Source organism: Bos mutus, chromosome 16, assembly GCF_027580195.1.
Source record: "Bos mutus isolate GX-2022 chromosome 16, NWIPB_WYAK_1.1, whole genome shotgun sequence".
Classification (NCBI taxonomy): domain Eukaryota; kingdom Metazoa; phylum Chordata; class Mammalia; order Artiodactyla; family Bovidae; genus Bos; species Bos mutus.
This window is the reverse complement of record NC_091632.1, coordinates 43,691,702-43,712,810: the sequence shown is the minus strand read 5'-3', so window position 1 is coordinate 43,712,810 and position 21,109 is coordinate 43,691,702. Positions and strand designations below refer to the sequence as shown.

At 49.5% G+C, this 21,109-nt stretch overlaps 1 protein-coding gene across 1 annotated transcript; it reads right to left on the bottom strand.

Moving 5' to 3' along the window:
• Positions 1-7,172: 7,172 nt before the first annotated feature.
• Positions 7,173-19,397, bottom strand: UBIAD1 (UbiA prenyltransferase domain containing 1). The gene is made up of 2 exons (XM_005901309.3): positions 18,531-19,397; positions 7,173-9,813 (listed from the first exon to the last, which is right to left on the bottom strand). The coding sequence occupies exons 1-2, from the start codon at positions 19,039-19,041 to the stop codon at positions 9,326-9,328; spliced, it is 999 nt and encodes a 332-aa protein (XP_005901371.2). The 5' UTR covers positions 19,042-19,397; the 3' UTR covers positions 7,173-9,325.
• Between the last annotated feature and the right edge of the window lie 1,712 nt (positions 19,398-21,109).

Sequence of the window (21,109 nt, the reverse complement as noted above, 5' to 3'; positions counted from 1 at the left end):
ATCATCCTCCTGTGTAGAGAAGGAACTGGAAGCTCATGGCTTGGCTGAGCACATCCATAGGGTGAGTGATACAGCCTGAACTGAATTAAACCCAGTGCTGTCAGACTCCACGAGTGTTTCACAGTGAAGTTCCATGAGTGATGTCGGAAGTGCTTGTTTGTCTGTCTTTCCTCTTGGACTGTAAGATTCCTGAGGATAGGGAACTGGTCTCTCTCACCAGTACACCCCAGAGCCTAGTGGAGGGTTGGAACATAATTCTTGCTCATTTAACTGTAACTGACTGTCTCTTCTCACAGCTGCCTGCAGGTGGCGCCAGAGAGAAGCAGAGGTGAGAAAGAGGCTTTTATCCTAGCCAGTGAATTGATCAGAGTCTGCGACAGTGGGGAGTGCAGAATGTAATCTCTGCACAGCTCTTGTGCCTCTGTTATGACACTCAGGATGACGTCAGAATAAAACATGTATGTGTGCTCCCCACCAGTTCACTATGAGCCTAAAAGGCAAGGGCATACCCATTCATCTTGAATCCTAGGACAGAGTTGGCACCCAGTAGGTTCTCAGTGAAGGTCTCTGGCCAGGATAAGCATTGGCTAGAAGGCCCTCACCGATGACCTCTGACCCCACATCTGGGCTCCTCCTCACCTGCTATCCCCCAGTTTCAGTGCAGCCTGGAGCAAGGCAGTCTTCCCATTCTCCCAACACGATGCCTTCCCTGGGCCTTGTCTCTCAAGGCCATTCATCTTGATTAGGTATTGGCAGCCTTGGCTGATTAAATACCCACCTCCCCTCCTGTTTGTGTCTCCGTGAGGAAGTGTCAGGGTTTCTCATTCTTCAGGCTTTGACCTTGGCAGTGATGTGACAGCCCTCAGCACACCTGCCTCAGTGCTGCAGTTGTGTGCTGAGTTGCCAATGACATTGATTAGGGAAAACTTCATCTGCACTCTTGGGCAGCATCCCAGGGACTTTCTCCAGCTAGGCAAATTGGGAACAGCTGTCCACCAGCACCTCAAGCTTCTGAGAAAACCATCAGCCTCATGGCCACCTCTTCCTGGAAGCCTTAATCATGACTCATCATCACCTTCTCCAGGAAGCCTTCCTGATCAGTTCCATCCAGCACCCCATCTCTACCCTCAATGCACTGTGGTTGTCAGGGGTTAGCTGACCATTGACATGCGTCAGCCTCCCCTCACTGAACACAGAGAGGGGACTGTATCCCAAACACATGTAACTCTCAGCTCCGGATGCTGCTCATCCTGAAGGCAGGGAGGGGCTCTGCCTCCCTGAAGAGACTGAAGTCTCCCCCAGCCACATGTTCAGGAAGCAGAGTCACTCATATCCCTGATGTGGGCACTCAGATTCAGTGGCTGGGTGAGGACAGCAAGAAGCACAGAAAATGGAGGTAGGCACCTGGGGGAACAGGAGGAGAAATTTTACCTGAGGATGGACCTTCCTGTGTCATCGTGGGCGGGCAGGGGCAGATTTGACCCGAAACCTCAGCCCACATGGCCAGAGCAGGTTAGACAAGTGGGTTTAATTATTATCTCCACAGAGTTGGCCTCCTGGGGGTGCTGGAGGGCACAGAGCAGACGGTTTGCCCTCTGGTCTTCCTAACCTAGAAGACCAGAGGGCAGCAGCCCAATGCCAAGGCCAAGGGCAGTGCCCAACCCTTGGTACCTACCTCCTCTATGTACAATTGCTTGACTCTTCGGCCAGGTCTCAGGCTCTCTGCTTCCTGTGTTAGAGCACCACCAGCAAGGAGCACACTGTCCTACCTGGAACCACCTCCTTAGCCCTGAGCCACCTCCCTGGGCCCACTGCCGGCCTGGTCGCTCACATACTCTTGGGAGCCACCCCAGGAGCCCCTGCCTAAGAGCATTGGTGGGACTGAGGAAGCGGTGAAGACTGTGTCATTCTCGATGCTTCTAAAATTCCCTTCTCAGGCACCCACACCCCCAGCCTTGCTTCCCCCTCCCTCACCACCCACCCACTCCCCAGGGCAGACCAATTAACTGAGACTCCAGGGTACAAGGCACTGCAGGACATGCAAAGACACAGAAGAGGTGCAGAACTTGCATTGAAGCAGTTCAGGTAAGAACCGTGGCTCTATCACTTACTAGCTGGGTGTGTGAGCATGCCGTCGCTACAGTCGTGTCCGACTCTGTGTGACACTCATGGACTGTAGCCCGCCAGACTCCTCTGTCCGTGGGGACCCTCCAGGCACGAGTACTGGAAAGGGTTGCTACGCCCTCCTCCAGGGGATCTTCCCGACCCAGAGATCGAACCCGCATCTCTTATATCTCCTGCATTAGCAGGCAGATTCTTTACCACTAGCGCCACCTAGGAAACCCAACTAGCTGGGTGACCCTGGGCAAATGTAAGCATCTCCCTCAACCTCAGTTTCCTCTCTCATGATAAAAAAAAGATCTTAATACACCATTCCTGAGGTTTTCTGAGGCTTAAAAGAACGTATTTAGGGCTCTCCTGGTGGCTCAGTGGTAAAGAATCCGTCTGCCATTGCAGGAAACACAGGTTCAATTCCTGGTCTAGGAAAATCCCACACGCCATGGAGCAACTAAGCCCATGCATGACAGCTATTGAGCCTGTGCTCTAGAGCCCAGAGCTGCAACGACTGAGGCCATGTGCTGCAACTACAGAAGTCCGAGCACCCTAGAGCCCGTGCTCCCCAACAAGAGAAGCCACTGCAATGACAAGCCCGTGCACTGCAACTAGAGAGTGCCCGGCTCCCCGCAACTAGAGAAAAGCCCACGCAGCAACCAAGACCCAGCACAGCCAAAAATAAATTAAAAAATAATTTTTAAAATAATAATAATGTAGTTAAGCTTTGAGAACAATGCCTAGCACATGATAGCTTTATTACTGTCATTCACTAAGTATTTCAGGAAACATTTATTTATTTAGAGGCTTCCATGTACCAGGATGGAGAAGGAAATGGCAACCCACTCCAGTATTCTTGCCTGGAGAATTCCATGGACAGGGGAGCCTAGCGGGCTACGGTCTGTGGGATCGCAAAGAGTCAGACACAACTGAGCACGCAGCACGTGTACCAGGAAGATGAGCTGGATCTTAAAAGATCTTAAGAGGTACTGCCCAGCTTCCTTTCCCCTCCCAACCCCTTGCTGCTCAGGGGCAGCTGATGTGAACGGTCAGAACTCTCACACCTGCCGGTCAGCCCTACAAGTCCAGCTGCTCCCAGAGGTGGCTCGGTCCTTCAGCTCCTGCTCTGAGCCCCCAAGCCCTGTGCTTAAGATGACTTAGGTGAATAAAGTACCCTAGTCCTACCAGCTCCTGGGGGTGCTGACAATAGACAGTTGACAAACTAACAGGCGTGTGATACCCACACCATGCTCAGTCCCACCCGGTTACACCCCCTGTGACCCTAATGGGGATAATCCTAAGGCAGGCTAGGAGACAGAGGGACAAGGCTATGGCAGGAGTAAGGGGGTGCGGACTCAGGGTGCCTCTGGAGTCACAGCACACAGAGGGCTGCCTCTCTGGATGTATGGGGTTGACTAAAATGTTCACTCAGGGTTCCCAGGTGCTGTGTGTGTGTGCTCAGGCGTTCAGTTGTGTCTGACTCTTTGTGACCCCGTAGACTATAGCCCACCAGTTTTTTCTGTCCATGGGATTCTCCAGGCAAGAATACAAGAGTGGGTAGCCATTTCTGTCTCCAGGGGATCTTCCCAACCCAGGGATCAAATCTGAATTTCTTTCCTCTCTTGCATCGCCTGGCAGATTCTTCAGCACTGAGTCACCTGGGAAACCCCAGGTTTCCCGTACCTTCTTACAAAAAACTCCAGTGAATTTCTGGCCAACTTAACATTAGCATCATAGGAAGGCCACAGAGCATCTTCCTTTTACCCTTGAAATCTGGTTGAGCACATGTGATCAAGACCCTCACTGTCCCTCTCAGGACCCTGGGGACCTGCCCGGAGCTCCTGCATCTTGAAGTGGGTCAGTGGCACCTAAGGCGGGAGGGTGGGGGCTTTGCCCCGCGGTTACCACCTTTCCCTGGCCCTGGGAACCTGTCTGCGGGCCCTCCTGAAGAGCCAGGCTTGGCTCTTGTCACCCCGTCAAGCAGGGGACCTGACTCGGTTTGTACCACTGTTTGGCATCCTGGCTTAGTCCCTCACGCTGGGAAGGCTGTCCCAATTTGAAAAAGGGCAAATCACAAATGTCAACTGGCTGAGACCCAAGTGCCAGGTTCTTGCCAGAGGCACTACTTTTACACCAGCCTGCACAGTCTGGAGCCCTTAATGAAACAGGCTGACAGTCCATTAGCTGCAGAGTGGTCTGCGGGGCTCAGAGGAAAGGAGCTGTCATCTACCTCCCTTCAAGGGCTTTCAAAGGGGAAATCAACTGTGTGTGCATGTATGTGTGTGATCTTAAAAAAAAAGAAAGAAAGTAGTATCAATCACAGCAGTGCCTGTTAACATGGGCAGACAGACAGCAACCTGACATCAAGAAGCGTCAACATGTTTCTTGTACTCTGTCCTCCCAGCCCCTGGGGGGCAGGTCTGAGAGATGATCCCATAACAGAGCACCCACATCACAGCGTGGGAAGACCCTTAAGGTCTTCTCATATACCCCCTCCCCAATGTCCAAGTCTTCGCTTCAGTGTTCCTAACAAGGAATCAACCTTTCTCTTGAATGCCTCTAGTCACAGGGAGCTCACCACCCACTGGGACGTTTCAAACATCTCCCTTTCCAATTCCTCTCACAACTAGAAAGTTCTTCCTGACCTAAGAGCTTAAATTTGGGGCCAAGTAACTTCTACCTGTTCTTCTAGCTTTGCCTTTTTTTTTGGCTGCACTGGGCCTTCGTTGCCTTGCAGGGGCTTTCTCTAGTTGCAGTGAGAAGGGGTTACTCTTCATCACAATGCACAGGCTTCTCCTGCTGTGGAGCACCAACTCTGGGGATTGCAGGCTTGGTAGTTGTGGTCCATGGGCTTAGCTGCTCCATGGCACGTGGAGTCTTCCCAGACCAGGGGTCAAACTCATGTTCCTTGCATTGGCAGGCAGATTCTTTTCCACTGTACCATCTGGGAAGTCCCTAGCTTTGTCTTTGATGTCACACACACCCACACTCACACACACATCCAACCTCTCTCCAGCCTCCTTTCCATGCTGACATGGTTTGAAGTGTCTTCACCAGTCTGCCTACGGCTTTCTGGACAAGATCCAGCTTAGGAATAATATCTTCAGAATGTGGGTCCCACAATAAGAGACGTAAAATCTCTGCCGCAGCTATTACCAGTGTGAAGATGCACGTGTGTGTATGCAGGTAGAGATTGAGTTCCTGGAGCTGTATTTTCATGCATTTCACATTTCACCCCATATTCCCAAACGCCTTGCTGAAATCCCAGTGTATTACATCCAAGGCCTGCTCCTGATCTATCACATTTGCTCTATCCAGAAAAGAACCAAGAAAGAAGGAAGGGTACCCAGGAATGGGCTTAGCCAACCAAACGGGGTCGACAACACAGGGATGGGCAGGACCTGTGCCTTCCTTGTCCTGGACACTAACCTATTCATTCTACCTCAGGTCACATTAACCAACATGAAAGCCAGAGCTCATCACTGACTCCAACTGAGCTTCAGGCCAGGTAACAGGCTGATTTTGGTTTTAATAAAGGAGGTGGTGCTAGGGGTAAAGAGCCCACCTGCCAATGCAGGAGACACAAGAGATGCAGGTTTGAATCCTGGGTTGGGAAGATCCCCTAGAGGAAGAAATGGCAACCCACTCACTCCAGTATTCTTGCCTGGAAAACTCCATGGGTAGAGGTACCTGGTGGGCTCCAGGGATTGCAAAGAGTTGGACATAACTAAGCATACACACACAACAGAAGAGTTGCTAAGATAACGTGATGTATGTCACTGCCCAACTCCAGAAGAGGCCAGCATTGAGCTTCTAAAGGCCTGCTGGGTGGGATTTTGTGCAAAGGTCCTGAAGGGGTGGAAAGTGAAAGTGTTAATCATTCAGTCATGTCTGACTTTTTGTGATCCCATGGACTATAGCCCACTAGGATTCTCTATGGAATTCTCCAGGCAAGAATACTGGAGCAATAGCCATTCACTTCTCCAGGGGATCTTCCCCGACCCAGCAATCAAATCTGGGTCTCTGGCATTGCAGGCAGATTCTTTACCGTCTGAGCTGCCAGGGTGGGGCAGGAGGGAAATGCTTTGAGTAGGTCAGGTGGATGAGGCAGTTCAGGGACAAAGTGAAAGCTTCCACAGGACTGGGCCGAAATGGGGATGGGGTGGCCAGGACAAGAGCCCCCTAGGCCCATGGTACTCAGCAAGGAAGGCTGCTGTCGGGGGGCATTTTGAACGCTTCTAGAGCAGAGTGTCCAAGAAACAAGGGTAAATTCCAGGGCCACCCCCAAGCTTGAAATAGCAGGGAAGCAACCTTACAGACAGTGAGCAGATGGAGCTAGGACCCAGCCAATATTCCTGGCTCTGGCCCCACGGAGGCACAGGAGTCCTGGGCAGTCCTAAGGAGATGAGAACTGACCCAAATGACTGAGGCTGAATTTCCATCCATGTCCACTGGGGGGCAGAGTAAGTCTGACTCACAGATTTAAAAGCAGTGAAGCTGTATCTCAGGGTCAACACCCACCACGTCTGCTGCCGTCACTCCGTGGAGCTTCCCCTTCTAATGGCATATAGTGCTTTGGGGGGGACCCAAGCCCACTGCTTCATATTCACTTGTGGCAAAGCCTTCCTTTGACACAGCAAAGCAGCCTTTTCAGTCTTGCAGAAATTCACCGAACTAGACTGTTATCCATTTTATGTATCTTTGCTGGCTGTGTTCTAGAGGACATACTGTCAAATGCCCAGCAGAAAACCAAACATCCTCTGTCTGCACATTCTCCGTCTATCAGCACAGTGACCCGCTGGAGAAAAGTCAAAGTAGGAAAAAGCAGAGGTTAATCTGGCCTGACTGGCTCTTGGCAAACCCATACTGCCTCAGAGAGGTAACCTCTATCTTTTCTAAGGGCTCGTCGAATCCAGTCAAACTCATCACCAAAGATCAGGCATCCTGCCCCCACCCCACCTATGTGCCCGTGCTGGTCTCGAGGTTTATGAGTCAGAGTTCACAAGCAGACGATGAGATAAGCAGCACGAGGAAAACACAGGGAAACTGGAAGCCAGATCACTGATCCACATTTTCCTTTTTTTTAATTAAAAAAATGGTTTTATTAACAAGTCTAAAGAAAACTTTCATTGAATCAAGGGGTGTAATACAAATTATAGAGACCTGCATATAAAGCCTGGCAACGAATCTGGCCTTTTAGAAAGATTTATATATAAAAATATGCATTAAAACCTGCACCAGAAACAGTGCAGAAGTTAACTGACAGCCCCGATAGAAGGCCTTACCAAGGTGGTCTGGTCTATGGACACAGGGAGCTCTCAGGCCCACAGCTTCAGAGGTAAGACTTGTGACAACGCCCTGCTGGTCTTTGAAGGCAGGACTCCCGAGAGCACCAAAATGTCACAAGCCTGGCATAAAACAAAAATGGTGCTGGGAAGACAGGCAGGAGAGAGTGCTGTCCTCCTCACCCTCCTTACTGGGCTCTGACCACTCTTCGAGGATTCTGGAACTCTGCAGACAAACCACCTTTAACTTTAGAAGAACTGCAACTTCCAACTTCTGCAAATGTGTTTTTTTCCAAGTAAGATGCCTAATTCTAACTCAAGAAGCCAAGTTATAATTGGCCTGATTTTAAGGATGAAGAGTTGGTTCTGATGTTATTTTCTGCAGGTCGAGACCCTGACATACCCACCAGAGTGGCTTTAATCACAACAGAAAAAAATGATGACAACAGCCTCGATCTAGTTCTGTCTTGGACCCAAGGCAACCAAGCAATTCTAGCCCAGAAAGTTATATTGCATGGACAATGATATGAAAACCAGCTTGGATCAACTTTGGAATCTGCCCCCCTCCCCACTCTGGGTGCAAACTATCCCACACAAGGCAAGAGAAGCCTTTGGGAGAATTGGGGTCAGTACAGGACAGAAGTCCCCAAGGAGGAAGACATAGTTTCTTTACTGGTAGGCCTGACATTTTGGGTGATCAGGGTCAGGACTGTTTGACCACTGGCTTATCACTCATGGAGGGGCTACTGTCCTGCATCAGCTCATCCTGTGGTTCTGTGAAAAGGGGCAACCATCCCTGACTCATCTCTGCTAAGCTGCTGCCCAAATAGCAGGGCTCCATAGATTGGAGAAGGAAATGGCAACCCACTCCAGTATTCCTTGCTGGGAAATCCCATAGACAGGTGAGCCTGGCGGGCTACAGTCCATACAGTTGCAAAGAGTCGGACACAACTTAGCAACTAACAGTGGATGGGAAATACACAAATGGGGACCAGGAAGAAACGGAGGGTGGTCATAGGGGAGCACAAGGAACAGCAAAGAAGGGCAAGGAGGGGTGCCCTGTGGGCCTCCAATAGCTGGCAAGGACAGCAGGCCTCCACAATTTCAGAGCACCTGCTAGTCACTAAAAGGACGGGGAGGTGGGCGGGAGGACGGGGAGGTGGGCAGGGGGGCGGGGGGTCCCTTCCTGTCAGACCACTGGGTTCCACAGGGAAACCAGCTGCCCTGCCAGTTTTCTCTCCAAAAGCAGAGTGATTTTCTCAGCTACCTCCAGGGTGGTTTTAAATTCCTTCCAAGCCCCCAGCCCAAATGCTTTGTTGTGTGGCAATCTTGACGCTTTTCCTTAACCGTGGCAATAAGTGAAGGGAGGATGAAAGGGTCTGAGTCACAACTTAGGCAAAAAGCCAGGAGCCCAGCCGGGCTGTTAATAAGCAAAGTCCTCTCTTAAGCAGAGCATTACTGGACCCGAGAGCTCAGGGTGAGACAGGCGCTCCTGGTCACGGGGGATCATCACCACACATCCTGACAGACCAAGGTACGGAGGACATTTGGCTCAATTACTATGGCTCTTCCGGGACAGGAGGCCAATCCTGGCAGCTCCTTCGCCAAGTCTCAGGGCATTTTAATCCACTTAAAAGTGACCTGACAACACCCTCTAGTGGAAATTATAAATAAAACAAGGGCTGTGTGTCCAATTTACCTTCTGAGGCCAGAGTGGTTTCCGGAGTCCCCATAAAACGGAGTAAAATAAGTAAAATAACAAAAACAAAACATTTTCTTTAAGAACGTAATAATAAAAAAAAGGTGGGAGTTCACAAGCCATCTGTAGGCCCCTCGGTGCTGAATCACCTTCTCTCCTCAGATCCTGCCTTCAATGCATCCTAAGAAAGGGGGGCACACTGGATGTGGGGAGGCGGCCACTGGTCCCCTTAGAGTTTGGGCAGACTGCCTGCTGGTGCCAGGATGATGCCGAACACGTAGAAGAGGCCCAGCAGAAGGTTGAGCTTGGCAGTCTTCTGGGGCAGTTTGTTGAAGGTCTGGCTTCGGAACTGCCTCTCAAGGGAGAAGGCCATGGGGATGGTGAGCAGGGGCAGAGCCAGGCTGATGCTGCAGTGCACAGCCAGGATGCTGAAGGCCAGGTAGGGCAGGAAGAGCAGGGTGTTGTAGAGCACATAGGACAGCGTGGGCCCGATGAGGATGGCGAGGGTGACGATGCCAGCCTCCCGGTCCGACTCCATGTCCCGGGTGTTGTTGGAATGGAGGATGGCCTCCGTGCTAAGGGCGAGGGGGATGGCGTAGAGCAGTGGGAAGACCGCCAGGGACCCCACCTGGACGGCGTAGGCGAACATCACAGCCAGCGGGCCAAACGTGATGAGGATGACGAGGTCCCCCAGAGCCAGGTACTTGAGTCCAATTCCTATGGCCAGAAAACCCAGAGAGTTGGTGTGAGATCAGGGCTGGAAACTGCGGGTCTGCTCTCCAGTGGAAAGGCCGGCTGCCTGTGGCTGGGCAGGGCATTTTCTTCTCGGACTGGGAGGCGGGGCACTGGTTGTATTCCCCTCCCCTCCAGAGCAAAATCCGAATTCTCCTCTGGTGATGGAGAGGGTCAGAAAAGACTAATCCTTTCACACCCAGTTCAGTCTGAGTCATCCCTGAGTATTCCTTCCTGCTGTCCCTCAACAAAAGGGCTTCCCAGGTGGGGCTAGTGGTAAAGAACACTCCCTTCCAAGGCAGGAGACATAAGAGACACAGGTTTGATCCCCAGCTGGGGAAGATCCCCTAGAGAAGGGCATGACAAACCACTCCAGTATTCTTGCCTGGAGAATCCCACGGACAGAGGAGCTTGGAGGGCTATAGTCCATGGGGTCAAAAAGAGTCAGATACGACTCAAGTGACTTTGCATCCACATCCCCCAACAAAGCTCTGACACAAAGAGCAGGGGCTTCCCAAACTAGTGGTTACCAGTTGGAGGGGGAGTGGAGGGGCAGAACAAGGGTAGGGGAAGGGGAGGGCCAAACTACTGGGTGTGAGACAGGCTCCGGGATGTATGGTACAACAATGTGAGCACAGCCCATATTTTATATAACTGTAAATGCAAAATAATCTTTACAAATTGTGTACATTACAAACTGGAAACGTTTTTGGAAAAAAAGAAGAGCAGGGAGTTCCTAGTCACACACAGTTCAATGGGGAGTCCATGAAGGCTTTCACAGGCCTTACAGTCCAGGGCTTGGCTTTCTTTCACCATCCACCAGCCCCCCCGTAAGACACTGCTCCTGTCAGGAACACCATGAGATTAGCCCCTCATGGAATATCCATCCCAGCTTCTTCCTTTTCGGCCACAACCTCTGGCAGCATCTTCTGGTTTTGAAAGCCCCCAGTTAACCTCAGCAAAATTTCAGGGTTCCCAAACTCCATACAGAGAAACTTTCACCCACATAATAAGGAAGACAGCTAAGAAGGTGAAGTTACAACTCTGCTTCCCCCGTCTCTGGTTCCCGTGAAGTTAAAACGCTGAATGATCCCTCATTTTTCCTCCTGTGCTGCTGATTGACCTCAAATCCTGTCTTTCAAACCAGCCCAGTTTCTCCATCCCCAAAGCCACACTCCATCCTGCCTCACTCTATCCCCAAGTCCAAGTCAGGGTCATCTTATGCACTACACTCCCACCCCCCACCCACCGCAACATTCAGCTGGTCCCTCAGCTTCGGGTCTCATAACTGCCTCCCCTCCTTCATCCCGAATTGAATCTCCACACTGCAGCCAGACTTTGTTGTTTAGTCGCTAAGTGGTGTCCAACTCTTTGTGACCCCATGGGCTGTAGCCCACCAGGCTCCTCTGTGAATGGGACTTCCCAGACAAGAATACTGGAGTGGGTTGCCATTTCCTTCTCCAGGAGATCTTCCCGACCCAATGCATCTCCTGCATTGGCAGGCGGGTTCTTTACTATTGAGCCACCTGGGAAGCCCCTGCAGCCAGAATGGTCCTCTCAAAACACTAAGCTGGCTGTGCCCTTCCGCAAACACATACCAGAACACCCTTATCAACAAGCTGTCCTCAGGATAAGAACAGCCCCAACTCTTTCACCTGACTCAGCTTTGGCCTGGCCCTGCCCTGCCCCCCTCCTGCCTTGCTCTGAGCTCTCCTCCCCTCCCTACCTCTACATCCTTCAGTTCCCCTCAGTTCCTCAGGGCCTTCAGACACTCCCTCACCTCCAGTCCCTTGCCTGGTCAACTCCTATTCAACCCTCAAGACTTTAAAGGTCATTCTTCAACCACCTTCCTCAGCCTGAGACCATATTCAGCCCCCCTGCAATATGCACCATAGCATCCTGACTTTCATAAATTCCACCACACTCGTAATTCTTTTCTTTTTTTGGTGCCGAGTGGCATGAAGGATCTTAGATCCTCAACCAGGGATTGAACCCATGTCTCCTGCAGTAGAAACACGGAGTCCTAAGCACTGGCTGCTGCGGAATTCCCACACTTCTAATTCTTAATCTCCCTCTCTCCCACAAACCAGTAGGTTTCACGAGGGCACAGCTGGCTCCTCAAACCTGACAGGCTGAACTGAACACAGAGCTACAGTAACAAGCACCTGAAATTTGGGACCAAGATCGTGAAAAATGTCCCACTGGGACTGAAACAGGCAAAGCAGCGCAGGAAGAGTGAGAGGCACCCACTCAAAGAGGTGACCCACATATATATTGCTACAGAAGCTTGGGAAACCTCTGATCTAAAGAAGTTACTAAGACATGGCCCCAGGATCAGAAGGTTAAAAGAAAAAAAACTATCGGGTCATAAATTGCATTTTAAACAAATATGAGAGACATTATCTGTAGGGAATCTAAAGGCTTGGCAGCTGAAGAACAAGACGCAGCGCAAGTTTACCTCCAAACTTGTGGTTGGGACTCTTTAGCGCTAAATGACCATGGTTGGTTCTTGGAAATGAAGCATCTCCAGGATAGGCTATAACAGGCATGCTCCCTGAGTCCCACCAACACCCAGTAAACTCATTCTGTACTCCCCACACAGTGTTTTGATAAATAGTTTGGTTGTGTGAGGACACGCCCTCTAGGAGGAAGGTCTCTCCAGCAGCACATGAGCTCTAAATAAGGAAACTGATGTCTTGTGTGATGTCTCACACATTTAGGCAACTGACAGGCAGGACTGCTCCAACTACCGATCCACCAAGTTTCTCCACCAGCTGCCCATCCCTTTATTTCCTCAGCTCTCCAGGCAGACCTCGGGACTCTATGGAAAGAAACAGAACAGCTCTATAGCCTTGATTGACATCTGGCGAGAGTACCCAAGAGCACCTCCTTAAGTTGCCTGGCAAAAAAAAAAGACGTGAGCAAGGCTGAACAGGAAAGGAGTATGTTACTGATTCAATGGACATGAGTTTGAGCAAACTCCGGGAGATAGTGAAGGACAGGGAAGCCTGGCATGCTGCAGTCCATGGGGTCACAAAGAGTCGGACACAACTGAGCAACTGAACAACAAAAGGTTGAACAGAAACCTGTGCCTGCAAAGATAAGCCCCCACCTTCAACAGACCTTGAACAAAAAAACCACAAAGCTCAGCTAAGGATGAGAGAGGTCTGTCAACCTTCTTGAGGTTATCTGACACTAGAAAATGACATAGCCCTTGAGCAGAAAGTCCTGTTTTCAGAGTGTCTGACCCAAGGCTCACGAGCTCCACCTGATTCAGAGGTGTGGCCCACCTGGGAGTTTCCTTTAGGTATCCCTTCCTCCCAACTCCCCTTTCCACAGGGGCCAGCACAGTGAAATCCTGGGCCAGTTCTTCACACGGCCAGCCAGAAGGAATTTGTTAAATCAAAATGTTGGCAAGGACATGGAGTAACTGGAACTCTCGTGCCTTGCTGGTGGGAAGGTAAACAAAGTAGAAGCACTTTAGGAAACACTTTGGCAGCTCATAAAGTTAAACATCATCTACTCTTGCCTGGAAAATCCCATGGACGGAGGAGCACAGTGGGCTGCAGTCCATGGGGTTGCTAAGAGTCGGACACGACTGAGCGACTTCACTTCACTTCACTTCTCTTCACTTCACCCTATGACCCAGTAATCTGATTCCTAGGCATTTACCCAAGAAAAAGCAAACACAAATATCCACAGAAGACTTGAAAATGAATGTTCAATCATGATAGCCAAAATATGGAAAAAATCCAAGTCACTGAACAGGATAATGGATAAACAAACTGTGATATGTTCATACAATGGCTACCTCTCAGAGATACAAGGAACTACTGATCACATCACAACACAATGAAACTCAAAAACAGGCACAAGAATTCATACTGAATGATTCCATGTACATGATGTTCTGGACCAGGCAAAAGGAATCCATGTGAAAGAAGTAAGAACAGTGGTTGCAGTGGTTCCCACTAGATGGAGAGAGTGGAGTTGAAACAGAAGAAGCACAAGGAAGCTTTTGGGGGTGATGAAAATGTTCTGTATTATGACAGGGGTATGGGTTATCAATCAAACCAGCCAATCTTAAGAGAGATCAACCTTGAATATTCATTAGAAGGACTGAGGCTGAAGCTGAAGCGCCAGTATTTTGGTCATCTGATGCAAACAGACAACTCATTGGAAAAGTCCCTGATGCTGGAAAAGATTGAGGGCAGAAGGAGAAGAGAGCATCAAAGGATGAGATGGCTGGACGGCATCACCGATGCAACGGACATGAACTTGGGCAAACTTCGGGAGATGGCGAGGGACAGAGAGGCCTGGTGTGCTGCAGTTAATGGGGTCACAAAGAGTCAGACACGACTGGATAACTGAACAACAACAACATGAGTTATACAGCTCTATGTATTAATATCTGTCAAAATTCATCAAACTATAAGGCTCAAAATCCATGCATTCCACTGTTCGTCAATTATATATCAATAAAGTCAACGTCAAAAAAAATCATGTCAGATTATGTCATTCCTCCACTCAATATATTTCAATGTATCCACATTTATTCATTCAATAAATATTAGGTACTGAGTACATGCCAGGTGGGCACTGTTCTGGACACCATGGGGTTCAGCAGAGAACAGAGACTAAAATCCCTACACCCAGGGAATTTACAGTCTAAGTGGGAAGGTAACTAACACAGTAAATACTTTCTGTGGTTAGAAAGTGATGTGTGCTGTGTAGAAAAAGCAAAGAAAAGCAATAAGGAAAATACTGTAGAGGAAGATAGTGTAGGGAAAACACAGAAAGGGTGTGTGATTTTATTTTTTTTAGCTGCTGCAGAAAGCCTTATTGTTTAGTAGTTTTAAATAGGGCAGAAAAAAAGGCCTTACCAAGCAGCTGACATTTGAGCAAATGGGTGGTGGTTAGAAAACAAATCATACACATAGATGGGGAAACAGTATCCTAAACAGAGGAGACAGCATCTGCAAAGGACTCAAGGCAGGAGCACGCCTGATGCATTCCAGATACAGCTGGGAGGGCGGTGTGGCTGGAGCGCGGTGAGGAGGAGCGCAGGTCAGAGAGCTGGGGGAGGTGGGGGGTGAGAAGATCATGTCAGGCCCTGGGAGTCATTGTAAAGACTTTAACGAGATGCGCGCCAAGGAGAGTTTTGAGCAGAGGACTGACACGGCTGCAGGAGTACTCTGAAAGGGACAAGGGTGGATGCATAGAGATCAGTAAAGCATCAGCCACAATAATCAAGGGAAATGACAGTGGCAGTGGTGGGAGGGGATGAGAAGTGGTCTGGCCCCAAATGCATTTTAGGAGAGTCAACAGGACTTACTGACAGTCTGGATGTGAGATGTGAGAAAGCAGAGTCAGGGATGATGCTCATGATTTGCAGCCTGAAGAACCAGAAGGATGGTGTTGCCATCGAGTGAGAAGGGGAAAGCTGAGGGTACAGCAGGTTTTTGGTGGGGGAGAAGATCAAGAATTTGGTCTCAGACACGTCAAGGTTGAGATGCCTATAACCTCTAAGAGAAGTTACTGAAGTTGGACCTTGGGGCTTCCCAGGTGCTCCAGTGGTTAAGAATCTGTCTGCCAGTGCAGGGGACATGGGTTTGATCCCTGGTCCGAAAAGATCCCACATGCCAAGGAACAACTAAGTCTAAGCGCCATAACTAATGGGCCTATGTTCTAGAGCCTGCAGCCGCAACTACTGAGGCTGGTGTGCCCGGAGCCTGTGCTCCACAACAACAGAGGCCACCACAAGGAGAAGCCTGAGCACCACAGTGAAGAGTTGGCCCAGCTCGCCACAACTAGAGAAAGCCTGTGCACAGCCACAAAGACCCAGCACAGCCAAAAATAAATAAGTAAAAAACAAGTGGGATCTGAGTGTGGAGTTTAGTGGAGGTACCTGGTCCAGAGGTAGAAATCCAAGACTCACCAGCTTAATAGATGGCGATAGAAGCCATGAGACTGGCTGAAATCGCCAAGGGAGTAAATAGAGCTAAAGAGGTCTAAGGACTAGGCTTGGGAGTGACGAGGAACTAGCCGAGACTGAGGCCCTATGAGACCAGTATGATCTAGCCCCTACCTCCCTTGACGGCTGCATCTCAGTCTCCCTCTCGATTATGCTGGTCTTTCAGCAAATCCTGAGATGCCAAGTCCTTCCCTACCCCAGGATATTTGCATCTGCTGTTCCTGCGGTCCTGAAGGACCTGACTCAGACCCCAATTCTGCCCCACGGCTGGCTCCTTGTCCTTCAAAGCTTAGTTTAAGTGTCACCTTCACAGAGGGCCTCTTTCTTCCATCAGCACCTTACACATTCATTCTATTTCAGCGCCCTACTGATTTCCCTCACAGAACTTTTTACAGCTGGCTGCCAGTTCACCACAGTTAGTCCTGCTTTTCTTCTTTCTCCTTCTGATGCTCCATCACAGTTCCCGTGGCCAGTCTTCTCCCCTCCTCACTTATTATTGGGGCTCCCCAGGGTATCTGTCAGAGAAGGCAATGGCACCCCACTCCAGTACTCTTGCCTGGAAAATCCCATGGGCAGAGGAGCCTGGTAGGCTGCAGTCCATGGGCTCGCTAAGAGTCGGACACGACTGAGCGACTTCACTTTCACTTTTCACTTTCATGCATTGGAGAAGGAAATGGCAACCCACTCCAGTGTTCTTGCCTGGAGAATCCCAGGGACAGGGGAGCCTGGTGGGCTGCCGTCTATGGGGTTGCACAGAGTCGAACACGACTGAAGTGACTTAGCAGTAGCAGGGTATCTGTCAACAATCCGTCCTCTGGGCTCTCACCCTGTCGTACAACTTAGTATATGTGCAAAGACTCTCAAAAGTCTCTACCTCCAGGTCAGACCTCTCCTCTGAACTCGGATTCAAATCCAACCGTCAATTTGACAGCTCCACATGGAGATCTGATATATTAAGATGTCCAAAGTCAATGTCTCCATTTTCTCTCCACAAACCTATTTTCAATCTTCTCTCTCTCACTCCACATCAACTTCACTATTTCAGTTGCTCAGGCCAAAACCTTAGAGTTATATTTGTTTGGATAGATTTTTTTTAGAGTTGTATTTAATTCCTGTTCCTCTCCTGCCTCACGTTCCATCTATCAGCAAACCTTGCCTACCTCCAAGAAATATTGGGAATCTAACTACTTCTTCCCTCTCCACTAATCCCACCCTGATTCAAGCCACCAGACATCTCTTGCCTGTTTTACTTGACAGATTCCTCCTAGATGTTCCTGCTTCTCCCCTTGCCCTCCTTTATCCATTCTCAATAACTTAGCCAGAGTGACTGTTTCAAAACACTAAGGCCTATGTCATCTTTGTGCCACACTGCCTTGCCCAAACACACTGCTTTTACTTCACCTCCTTTTACTGTCTCCCTCGTGCACACCCTGTACTCCATGCTGTTTTCCAACATTTTCAGGGACACTCCTGGCTTAAAGCCTTTGGCAATTGCTGTTCCAACATACTCTTCCTCCAAATAACTGCTCAGCCAACTCCCTCACCTGTCACCTCCTACAATCTTTGCTCAAATGCTACCTTCTTCCAGATACCTGTTAAGCCAACTCCCTCACCTCCCTCTCACAATCTCTGATCACATGTTATCTTTTTTTGGCTGTGCGAAGGGGCCTGTGGGATCTTAGTTCTCCAACCTGGGACAGAACCTGTGTCTCCTGCACTGAAAACACAGAGTCAACTTCTGGACCACCAGGGAAGTCCCTTGTGTTACCTTTTTTATGAGGCCTACCCTGATCAAACTAATTAAAATTAGTTTGTGTCCTCCTTCCTTGCTCTACTTAATTTTTTTTCCCCCTATAGTATTGTTCATCTTCTCATGTTCATCTTCTCATGTACTGTAACCAAGACACAAATTCTGGTTTCCTAAAGCCCCACATCTTGGAAACACTCTCAGTGCTGAGCAAACCAGGATATTGATCATCCTAACCATAATTTACTATTTTTATTTTCTCTCTCTCCTCATGATATATAAAATCACTTCCAGAAGGGCAGGGACTTGACTGTTGTGTTCAGGTAGAACAGAACCTGGCACATAATAGGCGCTCAATAAATAGGGCTTAAACACCTGCCCATCAGCACTTTAATCAGCCTGCTGCAAGGGGTCACCTAGCAAACTAGCTGAAAGTAATTAGGTGCATAATTTAGAGCTCTTCAAATTTAATTCCACTAAAATTTGACACTGTGGCATTATAAGGGCTTCCAAGGTGGCACTAGTGGTAAAGAACCAGCTTGCCAATACACATGTAAGAGAAGCGACTTTCCCTGGGTGGGAAAGATCCCCAGAGGAGGGGGGACCAACCCACTCCAGCATTCTTGCCTGGAAAATTCCATGGACAGAGGAGCCTGGTGGGCTACAGTCCATAGCATCGAAAAAAGTCGGAGATGACTGAAGCGACTTTGCACCCACACACATGGCATTATAAGTTATGAAGAATGAGAGGAAATTAGATACCAAAAATTTCCGTATATACCATATATATGTTATTCCTAACATCCATAAGCCAAGCCAAAAATGTTATCCCCCAAATCCACATGGTCCAAACATTATAGATTTCACATAAAATGGCCTAATTCAGAAAATAACCTTTGACACTTCTTCGAGAGCCCTATAATTCCTAAGCAAACTGTAGTTTCCATGCAACTAAGACTTGCAGCAAATAGGCCAACTTACCTCCTGTGTAGAGAAAGGAGCCAGACAGGCCTCCGAAGTAGATGAGAGCTAAGTGCTCCAGTTTGAGAGGAGACAGACAGTAGAGGCAAGCGGCACAGACACAGCCCAAGGTGTAGAGGAAGACTCCAAACCGAACTACATCCTGGGGCTCCAAGATTCGGTCCACCAGGGTCCTGTCATCACTCTTTTTGTGGTCAATGCCTTTGGAAAAGTCGTAATAAGTGTTGACCAAATTGCCAGCCCCGTGCACCGCGAGGACAGCTATGGCACAACCCACCAACAGCCTGGGATCCAGGGCGCCTTGGGATCTGTATGCCAGGGCACTGCCCAGGGCCACCGGGGTGAGTGAGGCGCTGAAGCTCCAGGGCCGCAGGGCCAGGACATAGGAGGCGCACTTCTGCCTCCACGAGCGCTGCGGAGGTCTGTCCTGCTGAGGACAGCCGTTCCCCAGCAGGTCTCTGTCCTCGACCTTGGCCGTCTCTCCAGCGTGGATGTTAATCTTCTCCGCCATGGAGGCTGCACGTGTGTTAAGTCAGTGGTAGTGAGCCACCCACTGCGCAGCGTTCGCGCTAGGGCGAGGACGGACGGGGCGGGGCAACGGACCTGACCTTTTTCGGTTCCACCAGGGACAGGGACTGGGAGGCGGCGGGGCCCAGGGGCTGCAGCGAGTGGGCCTGACACCCCAAGAGGCCCGGCAGCACCGCCCCGACCTCCTGTCACCTGTGTAAGCCTGCTTCCAGACCCCAGCCCCGCCCGCCCTAGAGCCCGAGCACGAGCCGCGACCGCCACCCCGGGGCTGCCAGGACCGCCGGCGCCGCCATCTTGTGCGCCCGCCACCTCAAGCTCGCCGGGAAACACCGGCCGGCAGCACGGCCCTAGGCCTGAGCCAGGACCGAGGCGGGGTTAGGGGCGGGGCCCTGGAGGGGCGGGGCCAGAGGTCTAGGGGCGGGGCCGAGGTAGGGTGGCGACCCAGCAGCCCCGCCCTTCTCTTGCCCAAGGTCGGGGACGCAGTTGCTTTGAGTCTTGTTGAAAACAGCCTAACTTAACGAACGACCGCAAATGCATGTCGCTTTACGACTTACCAAGAGCTTTCACTCACGGAAATAGAACTTATTCTGTTTTTCGTTCAACAAAAGTTAATTGAGCCCCCACTGTGTGCAGCAAGATTTATTGAACACCTACTGCATGCAGCAGTGAACAAAATGGACAAAACCAGGGAGCACGTTGAGGGTGATAAGGTATAATTATATCCCTTCATTTTCAAGTGGGAAAACTGAAGCTCTGAAATGGGAAATGCTGTCTAAGAAACTATTAGCTTTGCCAAGACAGGAAGGAAAACTGAAAGTCCATCTATAGATGAATGGATAGTTCAGTTCAGTCGCTCAGTCGTGTCTGACCCTTTGCAACCCCATGGACTGCAGCATGCCAGGCTCCCTGTCCATCACCAACTCAAACTCATGTCCATCGAGTCAGTGATGCCATCCAACCATCTCATCCTCTGTCGTCCCCTTCTCTTCCTGCCTTCAATCTTTCCCAGCATCAGGGTCTTTTCAAATGAGTCAGTTCTTGGCATCAGGAGGCCAAAGTATTGGAGTTTCAGCTTCACCATCAGTCCTTCCTACGAATATTCAGGACTGATTTCCTTTAGGATGGATTGGTTGGATCTCTTTGCAGTCCAAGGGATTCTCAAGAGCCTTCTCCAACACCACAGTTCAAAAGCATCAATTCTTCAGTGCTCAGCTTTCTTTATAGTCCAACTTTCACACCCATACATGACTACTGGAAAAACCATAGCTTTGACTAGATGGACTTTTGTTAGCAAAGTAATGTCTCTGCTTTTTACTATGCTCTCTAGATTGGTCATAGCTTTTCTTCCAAAGAGCAAGCATCTTTTAATTTATGGCTGCCGTCACCATCTGCAGTGATTTTGGAGCCCAAAGAAATAAACTCTCTCACTGTTTTCATATTTCCCCATCTATTTGCCATGAAGTGATGGGACTGGACGCCATGATATTAGTTTTCTGAATGCTGAGTTTTAAGCCAACTTTTTCACTCTCCTCTTTCACTTGGGTCAAGAGGCTCTTTAGTTCTTCTTCACTTACTGCCATAAAAGTGCTGTCATCTGCGTATCTAAGGTTTTTGATACTTCTCCCAGCAATCTTGATTCCAGCCTGTGCTTCATCCAGCCTGGCATTTCACATGATGTGCTCTGCATATAAGTTAAATAAGCAGAGTAACAATATACAGCCTTGACGTACTCCTTTCCCTATTTGGAACCAGTCTGTTGTTCCATGTCCGGTTCTAACTGTTGCTTCTTGACCTACATATAGATTTCTCAGGAGGCAGGTCAGGTGGTCTAGTATTCCCATCTCTTTAAAAATTTTCCACAGTTCGTTGTGATCCACACAGTCAAAGGCTTTGGTGTAGTCGATAAAGCAGATATTTTCCTGGAACTCTTGTGCTATTTTGATGATCCAATGGATGGTGGCAATTTGAATGGATAAAGATATACCTAAAATGGAATATTGTGTGTTGGCATTCATTGAATGGATAAAGATATATCTAAAATGGAATATTGT

Excerpts from the sequence above, each read along its gene's own strand:
- UBIAD1 (XM_005901309.3), bottom strand. The coding sequence starts at position 19,041 with ATGGCGGAGAAGATTAACATCCACGCTGGAGAGACGGCCAAGGTCGAG. Across the intron at positions 9,814-18,530 it reads CTCCTTTCTCTACACAGGAG|GAATTGGACTCAAGTACCTG; the intron begins GTAAGTTGGCCT and ends TTCTGGCCATAG.